The sequence below is a fragment of the Cynocephalus volans genome, chromosome 1 (assembly GCF_027409185.1).
Source record: "Cynocephalus volans isolate mCynVol1 chromosome 1, mCynVol1.pri, whole genome shotgun sequence".
NCBI lineage: Eukaryota > Metazoa > Chordata > Mammalia > Dermoptera > Cynocephalidae > Cynocephalus > Cynocephalus volans.
Window position 1 is genome coordinate 142,011,446 of NC_084460.1, and position 13,929 is coordinate 142,025,374.

General features: G+C 38.6%; 1 protein-coding gene across 1 annotated transcript; it reads left to right on the forward strand.

Annotated features, from left to right (window-relative positions):
• The first annotated feature begins 8,325 nt into the window (after window positions 1–8,325).
• Window positions 8,326–13,258, forward strand: RPL24 (ribosomal protein L24). Its single transcript, XM_063088281.1, has 6 exons — window positions 8,326–8,415; window positions 8,541–8,616; window positions 9,210–9,320; window positions 11,793–11,929; window positions 12,452–12,515; window positions 13,132–13,258. The coding sequence occupies exons 1-6, from the start codon at window positions 8,411–8,413 to the stop codon at window positions 13,210–13,212; spliced, it is 474 nt and encodes a 157-aa protein (XP_062944351.1). The 5' UTR covers window positions 8,326–8,410; the 3' UTR covers window positions 13,213–13,258.
• Window positions 13,259–13,929: the final 671 nt, after the last annotated feature.

Here is a 13,929-nt window from a genome sequence, read left to right on the forward strand (position 1 = left end):
CCCTTACCAGCCAGCTGACAAAAAAAAAGAATGACATGGTCTCAGTAAACCAAAAAGAAATGTAGAACCAAAGTTAAAGAATTTCAAGAATTCTACAATAATATTTGAACAGAGGGGCTGACTACTCTGCCTTACTATAAGAAGGCTCTAGCTGGGTTTCTGGGCAGAGATCAGTACTGGACAAACAGAAAGTTTTGTTAGAGAGATGAAAACAAAACAGGTTGAGGGACCAGTGAATGACTGCCTTCACCACCCCTCTAGAGGTGAATACAAGCCCAAACCAGTGACGTTTCAGGAAGATGGAAACTCTTAAAGCATCAGTTCTAGGGCTGGCCAGTTAGCTCAGTTGGTTAGAGCAAAACCTTGTAACACCAAGGTCAAGGGTTCAGTTCTCCATACTAGCCAGTGCCAAAAGAAAGGAAAGTAAAATGTTATTCTCCACCTCCCTCAAAAAGAATTTCATTCTTCTTATTAGTAGATCTGTTTTACAAAAACTGGTGCTCAATTTTATTATTATATTTTGAATTTTATCAATAAAAATATTGTGGATCCTGGTGCCCACCAGCTGCCAAAAACAAACAAAAAAAAGTTGTGGAAATTTTTCTTTTTCTTCCTTCCGTCCCTTTTTCCTCTCTTGTTCTAAAATTACTGTTAAATAAAAATTATAGGAGGCCATTGTTTTGAACGAAGTTCCTTCACTAGGCCCCAAAGGACCAGACTCAAAATCAAAATGGAGTAACTCCTGCTAAGATCCATATCACCAAATCTAAAATATCTATGTGCTTTAAGATGTTGGGGCTGACCACGTAGCTCACCTGAGGGAGAGCATGGTGCTGATAACACCAAGGTCAAAAGTTCAGATTCCAATACCACTGCCAAAAATAATTTAAAAAAATAAACTAAGCTGTGGTCTGACTTTTCCAGAAAGAAAGACATAACAGCTAATTCCCCAAACAGGCCAGTTTAAATCTTCAATAGGCAAAATAATGTTCTCTCTGCTTTAATCCTTACATAAAAAGGATAACCCGAAGTAACCTTATGTTAAGTAACCAGTTATTTTTCCATTGTTCTGTCTCCCTGTCCCCACCTTACAAGAGAAGTAACTTTGAGATGACCAATCCACTTTTTGTTCTTTGTTTCTGCTTTCCTCTGTCTTTTCTGTATATAAAACCAACCTCCTCTGCTCAGCTCACTGGAACACATTCTGTTTTATAGAATGAGAAGTTGCCCAATTCTAGAATCACGATAAAGCCAACTGAGATCTTTAACTAAATTTGTTGTAATTTTGTCCTTTGATAGTATCTACATAAATATCTTCAATTTTACCTCTTGGTCCATAAAGCCTAAAATATTTTACTATCTGGTCATTTACAGAAAAAGCTGGCCGACTAGTTCCAGAGAAAGTAAAATCTGAATAGGAAGTTAGCCAGTGGAAGGAAAGAAGGCTTTCCAGCCAAAGAGGATTCATTGAGCACATGACAGAAAACCAATAAGGAATGTGAAATATAATAAGCATACCAAATCATATAAAAACCACGCTTTGTTGGGCTTGCCTTTTTAGGCCAATTAGTAATACAAGATTCTTCCAGAAGATGGCTCCCTTTCATAATTTCCAAAAAAAATGATCATGAAAAATTCCAAACATACAGAAAATTTGAAAGAATTTTACTGTCACCGCTTACAGGGTGACGGAGATGCAAAGCATTACTCAGAGTCCATATATCCAGAGCACTGAGAGGCCCCAAGTGACTACACCCAGGGAGAACTCCTTCAAGAGAGAAGGGCCCCAGGCACAACACCAAGTCAGGTTTTCTCTCAGTTTTTATTGTGCAGGCAAGAAAGTTACAGAAGAAACACAGGTGGTTAATCAATCATAGTGAAAACATAAACAAACTGGTTACATGACAATCTTTATTAAAGCAAGTGTGACTTAAAACAGTTCAAGCAATTTACCATCAAAAGGAGTCATAAAACTAAGCTATGTGACATACAAAAAGAAACAATGAGATAATCACTATGGCCCAAGAAACTCAAAGAAACAGCTGAGGGTAAGATGTGGAACGTCCCCTAACCATAAACTAGCAGAATAGCCTTGGAGATTTTAGCCCACATACTTGCCCATCATTTAGGTTTAGCTGCACCAACTGGCAACTGCCCCCAGAGCAACCACTTTTGTTGTGTTTCAATTCTCTTATCTACATCAAAGACTTTAGTCCTGTGAAAGTTTTCTGGTTTTTCCCAATCTTAGCACTTCTATGTGTTTTCCTAAAGAACTGGCATAAGGCTTAAACTACGGGACTTTGGTCCTACTAAGCTACAGTCTAATCTAAGAACTTTGGTCCTACTACACTATAGGGTATGGCCCTGTGAAATATATATGTTTTATTAATGTCAGTATCTTACACATTTTACAATGAACACTCATATAGGCATATGATTCTTTGATTCTATTCACTTGTATCACTTTGATTCTATTATCAATATATATATATATATATATTTTTTTTTTTTTTTTTTTTTTTTAAAGATGACTGTTAAGGGGATCTTAACGCTTGACTTGGTGTTGTCAGCACCACACTCACCCAATGAGCTAACCAGTCATCCCTATATGGGATCCGATCCCGTGGCCTTGGTGTTATCAGCACCACACTCTCCCAAGTGAGCCACAGGCTGGCCCCTATTATCAATATTTTATTACACTTGTTTTATCACATATCCATCCCTATATCCCTCTTATCCATCCATCAATTCATGATGTTTTTAATGTATCAGCACACCTCTCCCTAAATACTTCAGCATGTATTTCATTAACCAGTACTCAATATTATTGTTTGCTTTTTGTTGAAGAAAAATTTACATACGATGAAATTTTCAAATCTTAAATGAACATTCTCTGAGTTTTGACAAACTGTATAATCCAAACCCATCAGGATATAGAGCATTACCATTAACACACAAAGTTCCCTCCTACCCTTTCCAGTCAATCCTTCCCAACCCAGCCAGATTTTTTTCCCACCATTTTTTAGTCTTGCATGGTGTAGAACTTGATATATGTGGAATCATAAAATATGTACTTTTTTTGTTTTTTTGGAGGCTGACCGGTACAGGGATTGAGCCCTGAACCACAGGTACTTTTTAATGTAAGATTTATTTCAATTAGCATAATGTTTGAGGCTTATCCATGTTGATGTGTAAATCAATAGTTCATTCTGTTTTCTTGCTTAGTAGTATGTTGCATAAATATATATTGCAGTTTGCTTATATATTTACTATTGACGGGCACATAGAAAGTTTCCTGTATTTGTCTGTTAACAATAAAGCTACTATAAACATTCTTGTACAAAGTTTTTTTTCCTTTGAAATTTTCTTTTTTAGGTTTGGATCCCCATACTGGCCAGCCACCAAAACAAAAAACAAACAGGGGCTGGCCCGTGGCTCACTTGGGAGAGTGCGGTGCTGATAACACCAAGGCCCCGGGTTCGGATCCCATATACGGATGGCTGGTTCGCTCACTGGGTGAGCGTGGTGCTGACAACACCAAGTCAAGGGTTAAGATCCCCTTACCGGTCATCTTAAAAAAAAAAAACAAAAAACAAACAAAAAAAAAAAAACAAAAAAATAAAATAAAAATTTTCTTTAGGGCTGGCCGGTTAGCTCAGTTGGTTATAGCACGGTACTGATAACACCAAGGTGGGTTCAGTTCCCCTTACCAGCCAGCTGCCAAACTATGTATAAGATGACTTTTTTTTTAAGGGCTGGCCAGTACAGGGATCAGTATAAAAACTATCTTGATGTACCCTGCTGGTACCCAACATCCTGCTTCAACCACTATCCACTCCTAGCCAATCATTTTTTTATACATGCCCTTACCCACAAACTCCTTTCTCAGATTATTTTAAGGCAAATCTGAGACATCATGTTATTTCATCTGTAAACATTTAGTACATATCTTGAAAAAGTAATAACTTAAAAAAATAACCACAACACAATTATAACTAAAAAATGAACAGTAAGTCTTAATATCATCAGAAATCCAATCAATATTCTAATTACCCCTATGGTCTATCCAGCTTGTTTGTCCAAATCAGGGCTTAAATAAGATCCATATATTGTAATTGGTTAATGAGGCTCTAACGTTTCTTTTAATCAAAAGGCAGAGCCAGCTTCAAGTTGCGTGACCAGTGCAGTTACACAATCCACCACACTAAGGAGGGTCCCTTACTTGGGGTTTAATGCCCTACAGTTGATGCTCTGAAAGGCTTATCTTTGACTTTGTGTTTTGTAAGTGAAGTAAAAAAGGACAATAAAGCACGTGCCTGGGGCTTGAAGCCTTAGCTCACAGGATGGTCTCACTTCCTGCTGCCTGCCCAACAGCCTTCATGAGCTGATTCTGCATTTCCCTAATGCCTGACTTCCCTACCCCTTCCTCCAAACAGACAACACCAGTGGGCTCTGCAAGTGACTTGATACCCACCCTCGATCCAGGATCCAAATACAAAACATGTCCAAGGTGGGTTGCGTGTCCACTGTGGGTTTGACCAGGGCAGTGGAAGGAGATGGCTGGCTCAACCTTCCTGCCCCCAGGTAGGGCACTGCATATTGGTCCAGCAGCTGGAGGGAAAGAGGACCCAGCTGGTGGAACATGTGGTGCAAGCACAAGTGTCAAATCACCAGTTGGGCCCCTGGGCACCAGTACTGGCCAAACTAACATCTTTGTCTGAGAGAGCATAATGTTAAATAGCAAATGAAAAGATACTATGACCGGTGGAGAGACTGATTGCAGAAGAAAGGAAATAGCTTTAGGAGGGTACTTCAAAAAGTTTGTGGAGAAATAGAATTAAAAGACAGTATGGGCTGGCCAGTTAGTTCATTGGTTAGACAATGGTGTTGTAACACCAAGGTCAAAGATCCTGATCTCTACACCAGCCAACCACCAAGAAAAAATAAAGAGGCGCTGTGTAATTTTTAAACCTATTTTCTAATCTAGTTACTACACATTTGTTTCAAAGCGCACCTGGAAGTCAATGCCTAAATCTGGGGATTGCAAGCATGCAGGGAACTATTTGGCAGTAGTCTAAAAAGGCAGGATCCTTCTCCCACCTCAGGGGAGAATACTGTTATGTTAGAAGGAAACACTAAGAATGGCACTTAAGTTATTCCAAAGGCTTTCATATTTACACATTCCTGTCATTGGCTTGAACTTTATGTGGCTTTTAGCACTTCCATAGGCTTCTATGAGATGACTGTCATGGTTCTGTCTCCTTTGACCTCATCTGCTCAGGCTCCTTCAGACGGTTCTCTCTTCCTCCATTTCCCTATTCCTTAAATATTGATATTTCCTGATTCTTTTTTGCTGACTCACTCCAGTCACTCTTTCTGGGGGTGGCAGACACAGAAATACGCTACCCAGATCCCTCTTCAAGCAAGGGCTGGCTTGCTGTCTAAGAGAATACAGCTTAGGCAGCAGCACTCTCCGGCTATCAGTAGGGCCTGACTCAGCTGCTGAGAACCATCTCTCTTGAGGTCATGACCTCTCTGGGGCAGCCCACATCTGTTTACTGAGCAAGGTGTTGTTATAAAGAGGCTTGACCATTTGGCCCAATAGAGGACACTCTGACAGGTGTGTCGAGGTTTAGTTGGGCCTATAATGCATTCAGTTTCTTTCTCTGCCTAATATTGCTTTTTCCTCCTTCCTGTTGCAAGACTTGGCTGTAACAAATATCTTGCACCTGAAACTCAGTCTCAGCAACTGCTTCCAGAGAAGCCAGCTTGTGACACTAGGTGGTATTATCCCACATATCCTACTATGACCACAGGTTCATTACTCCTAAAATATATTCTATTCCAAACACTCCTCTGAGCTTGTTTAACTTCCCACTACACAGCTCTACCTAATGTCCTGTGGGCATCTTACAGCTTTTCAAAACCTGCTCCTTTCTCTTATCTGTCTTCTCTTTACAAATGATAACACCATTCACCAAGCATTCATCATCACATTTTCCTTACTCTCTGTATTACCTATTGCTATGTTAACAAATTATCCCCGGGCCGAGCCCGTGGCGCACTTGGTAGAGTGCTGCGCTGGCAGCGCGGCGACTCTCCCGCCGCGGGTTCGGATCCTATATAGGACTGACCGGTGCACTCACTGGCTGAGTGCCGGTCACGAAAAAAAAAAAAAAAAACAAATTATCCCCAAAACATAGTCGTTTAAAACAACAAACATTTATGATCTCACACTGTCTGTAAGTTAGGAATTCAAGAGTGTTTTATCTGGGTGGAAATTGGAAGAGATAAGTTAGGAATTCTAGAGTGGTTTATCTGGGTGGAAACTGGAAAGAGACAAAGAACATGTTCTCCTCTCGATCTTCCAGAGAGCACAGACACCTTGATTTCACCCCAGTGATACTAATTTTGGACTCCTGGCCTCCAGAACTTTGGGAGAATATGTTTCTGTTGTGTTAAGTTACCAAGTTTGTGGTAATTTGTTATAGCAACCACAGGAAACTAATATAGCAGGTGAATATGTATAAAAGGTTGAAGAAGCTGTGAAAGGAAAACACTGTTCTCAAAAGGTATAGAAGGCTGAGAAGGGCACCAAGTTTGGGTCAGTACTGATCCATAAATTAATAAAAGAATAAATTGCAGCTGAGCCTTTTACCTACGATGAAAGAGGAAAAAAAGGATTAAGCCAGCAAAAATGTATAGATAGTGTTGGAAGCTGTGCTTTGACACCATATAAGATAAATTCTTTGGGGGTTTTCTGTATAACTTCTTCCCATTCCAAGAAGGTTTGAGCACAAAACCCTCTAAGGGTTATTTAAGTTGTGACATAGGCAGTGTGTTACAAAGAACCCTGAAATATCACCTCAAGAATGTCCTCCAGGAAAGAATAACATACAACTAAAATCCCAAAGACCCAGTTTCCCGCTTTTCTTCCACAGAACTAGTCAAACCAAACATAACTCAAAGACCAATAATTTTCCAAAATGCTGGAAAGAGACAATAAATTCTGATGTTCTATGGAGCAAAAAGGACTACATTCCCGCAGGTGGATCTTGGCTCCACACTCTATTCACACCCAGCTGTGCCTTGGAACTTGTAGAAGCCAGGACTATTTCAAAAAGATTTTTTTTTTTTATACTCAAACATTTGTTCAGTCAGCAATGATTTACAACAAACAAAGCTGGATGAATGTCAGAGTTGGTTAAGTTCATCAAGCCATGGAAGCCTAAGGAAGTGAACATCTTTCAAGTACACCAGGTATTTGCAACAACTGGTCAGAGTAGGTCAGGCTGTCAAATTCCTCTTTTTGCTCTGCTTTTTAATCCTACGCAGAAATCTCAAACCATTCTTGAGACTGGTCCCAACACAACTGCACAATTTTCTCAGCATAAGTCAGCCACTTTGTGAGACATTCCAAATCTCTTCAACCACCTATGTCACACAACATTTTTAGGGTGAGTTGCTTATAAAGAAAGCATAAATCAATCATTACATTTATTTCCTGGTCATGTTCTCCAGTCTCCCATAGAATTCAAGGATTGCCTCTTGCCACTACCCATCATATAGCATATGCTTCAGTATCTAGCATCACAGAAGGGCTCGAGAGATTACAGCCTTGGCCCTCACGGCACGCCCCCAGCGGCCCCTAGGCTTCACCGGGCCGCAGCGCCGTTCTCAACCGAGCTCCTCCCCGATCAGTAGTCGTCATTTTGCAGTGCGTCGGCGCGTACTTAGTAGGAATTTTGTAAACTGAATAAGCTAATGTATGTAAACAGCCTTCAGCATAATTCCTGGCACAGAGAAGGCGCTCAATGAAAGTCAATTATAATTAATGATAACAAAGTGTCGTCATGCACAATTCGATTCGCACGGCCTGGGAGACGGTCCAGACGTCATTACTTTATTAATTTTTTTTTGAGATAATCATACTTTTTTACAAATGGTCGAACTATTAAAATTTAATTTTTTGGGCTGAGGAAATGGGCCAACACGTAAGACAAAATGTGACTTCTTTAAGTTTCACCTGCGGGGTATTCGTCTATGGGTCCCTATAAGAAAGAGAGGAGACACTTTTTCTAACGTTCACATTCCTTACAACAGAACGACGGCTTTAGAACACCTGGCAGTAGCTTAGACAGAATCCCTCAGAAACCAATAGCCTGCCTGTTTCTCTGGGCCTCACCTCCTTATAACCCCTAGAGCCTCCAGCTGTCGCAGAAAGGATTCCTAAGGAAGTCGGTTGCCGCAGAAAACGAGATCCGGCGCACCGCGGGAGTGACGCCATCACCGAGCGCCGGGGTCAGAGAAGGGAATTTGGGGAGGAGTTTTCCCCACGACCGTATTAGGTCTCTTCCCATGATCCTCTCTTGCTTCTTGCCATCCTTTCTCATCCCCGGTGTCCGCCGCCATGAAGTAAGCAATACCCGTGGATCCCAATCCGTTGTCATCCTCGGCCTGAGCGCCTCTCCGGTGTCCTAGGCATGGCTTCTCCTTGCCGTAGACATCCCCCCCTAACAGGCTTTCACTTTTCGTAACAGGGTCGAGCTGTGCAGTTTCAGCGGGTACAAGATCTATCCCGGACATGGGAGGAGGTACGCCAGGACCGACGGGAAGGTAAAAGGCCACGCCAGCTAAACACAGCTTCTTGTGCTCCGGGGAGCAAAGGCCGGTTTAGTTCGGTCTCGGCAGGTTCATTTACCCCATCACTCTTGGTCCTTGGAAGGCTTTGTGAGGACCCCGTGCGGATTGGTTGTGAGGAACAGAAACCTCCAAGTGAACCAGAATTTAGCCTTGGTGTACTTACTGTGAGCTAGATCAGAAATGAGGAAAGGTTTGTGTAATTTTTATGTTCGGGTTTAAGGGAAATAATTGGGATATCGGGGTATCTGGCTGTTTCAGGGACACCAGGTCCTCTTGGAATCCAGGGAGGGACAAGAACAGGATGCATCCCAGAATTTGACGGACCACCCTACCCTTTGCTACGAGCTTAGGTTTCTCTGCTTTCAAGAAAAGACCAAACGCAAAGACCTTCGTGATGCTACTCAATTACCTGCCAGTTGTGTAACATAAGCCTTTCGGTTTTTGTAGGCCTCGATTTCGTAAAATGAGAAGATAGAACTAAAATATTAACTTCCTGAGGATTTCAAGTTCAGCCTCCTCTATTTTGTATAGTTAAGTAGGTAATTACTTTGATTTTGTCACTCCAGGTTTTCCAATTTCTTAATGCAAAATGCGAGTCAGCATTTCTATCCAAGAGGAATCCTCGGCAGATAAACTGGACCGTCCTCTACAGAAGAAAGCACAAAAAGGGGCAGTCGGTAGGTGGAATACATTTTGATGTTGTGGACTATCTCTTACGTAGTTTAAGCTCCCTGACCGTTGGTTTTCTGCTTTGTAGAATTGTAATAAAATGAGACCGTATGTGAAAGTAAAGCATCAGTGAAGTGAGAACGACAATATAAACAGTGTCTCATTATATATCTTAGGCTCACAGCAATATCTAGTTGAAATTTGAAAGTATCCCCTTGTAAAAAAGTCAGTTAAATAACATGAAGCACATTGGGGTTGTAGAACACCATGGAAGGGTTTAAGGTGTTCCAGTGTGTGGAAATTATGGTAGATATTATGGTAATTTGGTTTTAATTATAGTACTTACAGGATTAGACCTAACATAAGACATCAGGGGATTCTTCCATCATACTGATTCCTTCTCAAGACTTGAGTTTTTGGGGGCGCGTTTTTTTTTTTTTTTTTTTTTTTAAAGTGCCTTTTTAGCTGGATGAAGGAGGTTTGTGAGAAAAAGTGCTGTGGTAGGTATTCAGGAGGCGTGGAAACTTAGGCTTGTGAATGCAGCCTGAGTATCCCTTAACCAAAATGCTTGGAACCAGAAGAGTTTCTTATTTCGGATTTGCATTATACTTCCCAAATCCAAAATGCTCCAATGAGCATCATGTTGGCCCTCAAAAAGTTTTTGATTTTAGAGTATTTTGGATTAGGGATAGTTAACCTGTATTTAGTGACCTCCTCCTCAGTGAAAGATATTGTGGGAAATAAATGCCATCAGATATAAAAATATGTTGCAATTTCAGAGGAAGGAAAAATTTTATTTATTTATTTTTTTTGACTGCTCTCCAGTTTGGTGATCTGACCACCTGAGGTAACTGACAACCCTCTATTTCTAATTTCACTTAAAAGTGAGTTTGACAAATCCATTAGGGTGGCTATTAAAAAAAAAAATTACAGATGTCAGTGAGGATGTGGAGAAATTGAAACTCTTGTGCATTGCTGAATTTAAAATGGTGCAGACACTGGAAAACCATTTGGTGTTTCCTCAGAAAGTTAAAACATAAAAATTATCATATGACCCAGCAATTCCACTTCTAGGTATATATACAAAAGAACTGAAATCAGAGACTGAAACAGATAACTTGCATACTGTGTTCATAGCAGCATTATTCCCAATAGCCAAAAAGTAACTCAAATGTCCATGAGCAGATGAGTGGGTAACGATGTATATACATAAAAGGGATATTATTCAGCCTTAAAAAGCCAACAACCAGCCAACCTGAATGAACCTTAAACATAATACTAAGTGGAAAAAGCCAGACAAAGGTAAATATTGTATGATTCCACTTTTATAATGTACCTAGAATAGGAAAATTCATAAAGACAGAAAGAATAGAAGTTACTAGAGGAGGAATGAGGAAGTATTGTTTATTGGGTGCAGAGTTTGGGATGGTGAAAAAGTTCTGGAGATGAATAGTGGTGATGATTTTACAACATTGTGAATGTAGTTAATGCCACTAAATTACACACTTAAAAATGGTTAAAATGGTCAACTTTATATTATGAGAGAACTTCAAAAAGTTCATGAAAAATAGAATTAAAAGATAATACAAATCTTTCCAGTAACTTTGAAGTAACCTATGTGTTTTACCACAATAAGGAAACTATTTAAAAATGGATTTGAGATGACAAAAATATGAAACAAACAGATAAATACTGGCAATTTATTTATTTATTTATTATTATACATATATGTGGGGTACATTGATTTAATATTAGCATTTTCAACAATAGGATTTCATCTTTGTAAGAACTTTCAAGTAAAATTATTTAACCACAATCATGCCTATTTACTCCAAACATTTTGTTAAAAATTTTAAGGTAATTTTGCACATCTGACTTACAAACAGTTCAAATATATTTTTTAATTCTTCTTGGATTTAGAGCTGCACTTCAAGATCTTTTTTCTCATAAGGACTGTGATATAGGTTTTCACTATAGAATCTGCAGAAAACATTTACATTCACTCTGCTTTGATGCCCTGACATTCCCTGAAGTTTGGTGGGCTTTCCTGTCATATATCATTGTCTAACATAAGTATTTTTCCCACCGACAGTCTTTTGAATTAAAATACAGGAGTTGAGGTTTGATCATTTTCTCCATAAGTAAATTACTAAACACGTAAAGTCATATTAAGATCACTTTTAAAGTACCATCCAGTTCATGGAAAAAAAAAAAAAAAAACATTTTCTTTACAGTTCAATTCTTTATCTTTTAAAGTAGTAAAAATGGCCAGGATTTGTAATGGATGCTAAGCCCGTAAGTGGAAAACTTGTGTTTTATTTCATTTCAAATAATTGCATAAATTATTTTTTGTTGAATATGAATCTTAAAAGATGTCATTTATCCTGTCTTAAGTCTTAATTTTTCCTCCTTCCAAATTCCCAGCTTCATAAATCTTATCTTCATAAATCATAAAGCTTCCCCATCTTTTTGTTTTGTAGGAAGAAATTCAAAAGAAAAGAACCCGACGTGCAGTCAAATTCCAGAGGGCCATTACTGGTGCATCTCTTGCTGATATAATGGCCAAGAGGAATCAAAAACCTGAAGTTAGAAAGGCTCAACGAGAACAAGCTATCAGGTAAGGAGTAGTTCATTCTAAGCATTTTAGCTATTGGGATGGATTTTAGGTTATGTTTGGATTTATTTTTTTATTTTTTAAAAGATGACCAGTAAGGGGATCTTAACCCTTGACTTGGTGTTATCAGCACCACACTCCCAAGTGAGCCACGGGCCGGCCCTTTATGTTTGGATTTATGGGTACAGGAACCTAACCTGATATTTTGTTTTGATACTTCATCTGTATTGGAATTGTTGATCATAAATATTTAGGTTTAATAGTGCAAAACTTTATAATATAGTTTAAATAATTCATGTTGAAATTCTTTATGCAATTAAAGTTATTGTACAACCTTAATATATGTTAAGCTGGCTTGGTGGTTAATGAAATTTATTGATAAACCCCTTGGATTTAACCTACAAGTAAATGCAGATTGGGAAGGAATGTGATAGTTCTGCTTGTCCAGTTACTCTACCTCCTTGATAATAAGTTGTACCCTTAAGGAGTAAAGTGCCTTGCCTTAAGTTATTTATAACTCCACAGGGCTGCCAAGGAAGCAAAAAAGGCTAAGCAAGCATCTAAAAAGACTGCAGTGGCTGCTGCTAAGGTAATTTTGGAGTTTTCTTGGATTTCTTAAGTGATACAACACAAAAATTTATTTTAATACAAATAATGATAAATGAAAGTTCCACGGTTTTAAAAATTCAGTGCAATATGCTATTGGAAATGATGTTCCCAGAGAGGGCCGCCTCCAGGAGCCAGTGAGTATGTAAATGTAAGTCAGGAGTTGGGAAAGGGGAAAATAAAGATGGCTTTTGTTTTTTAAATTTATTTTGAAATAATTTGAGACTCATGAAAGTTCAGTCACAGTACAGAGTTTACCTAGCTTTTCTCAATGCTTTCAGTTTACATAACCATAGTAAAAATTTCAAATCCAGAAAGTTAACATTGGTGCTATATTATTAATAATGTTCTTTTTCTGTTAGGATACAATTCAGGAACCCACAATGCATTTAGTTATGTCTCCTTATTCTCCCATCTGTGACAGTATCTTTGTCTTTGATTATAAAGATGGACTTTTAACATGGGGGGTTACATAAAAAGATTGGTATTAGAAATGCAGTTAAATTATTATGAAAGCAATCAAGGATAAGTATAGAATCTGGATGTAAAGGGTAATTTAAAAGTTTCATGAAGTACTGCCACGTGTTATCTTTTTACAGGCTCCCACGAAGGCAGCACCTAAGCAAAAGATTGTGAAGCCTGTGAAGGTTTCTGCTCCCAGAGTTGGTGGAAAACGCTAAGTTGGCAGATCAGATTTTTAAATAAAGATCCAACTTTAACTTTCAACTGTGCTGATTTTTTACTCATAACAGGCATGTTGGGCCTACATGATCATAAGTGAACTATATAGAAAGTTAAGAATTTAAGAGGTAGGCATTTTTTTTTTAAAGTTCATTTCTCAGGAATAATGCTTCCTAATGCAAACCTTGTAAGTTGGACAGATATTAAGCCAAACGATGTAATAAGAATTAGATGGTTGAATGCTAGCTTTGCTGCTGCTGAGATGTATGGGGCATATTACATAGACTGCATTATCTTAATTTTTTGGTTACATGGCTGCAAGTACTAGGATGTTACATAGATTAAGTCCAAGTTGATTGCTAAAAGATGCACTTTCTCTGTTGTGTTTGCAGAAAGTATTTTTAATGATATTCTTGGTAGATTTTCTTTTTCCATAACAAACAGACACATTTATTTTATATTAAGTTTGCCTTCCATTCATTGGTACCTCACCTACCATTAGCTAATAGTTCATAAAGTAAACTTAAATGAAGAGCGCTACTTCTTGAGTATTCATATTATTCCTAAATTAGTTTGTTTAGCTGGGGAGTTTGACAGAGCCATGTTAGATTGCAAAAATATATTAGCTTGCTGATGTTTAAGAAATGTATGTATACAAGACAGGATAAGGAAAATAAATAGTAGTAATCTTAATTTCTATAAAGAATAGGCTAGCA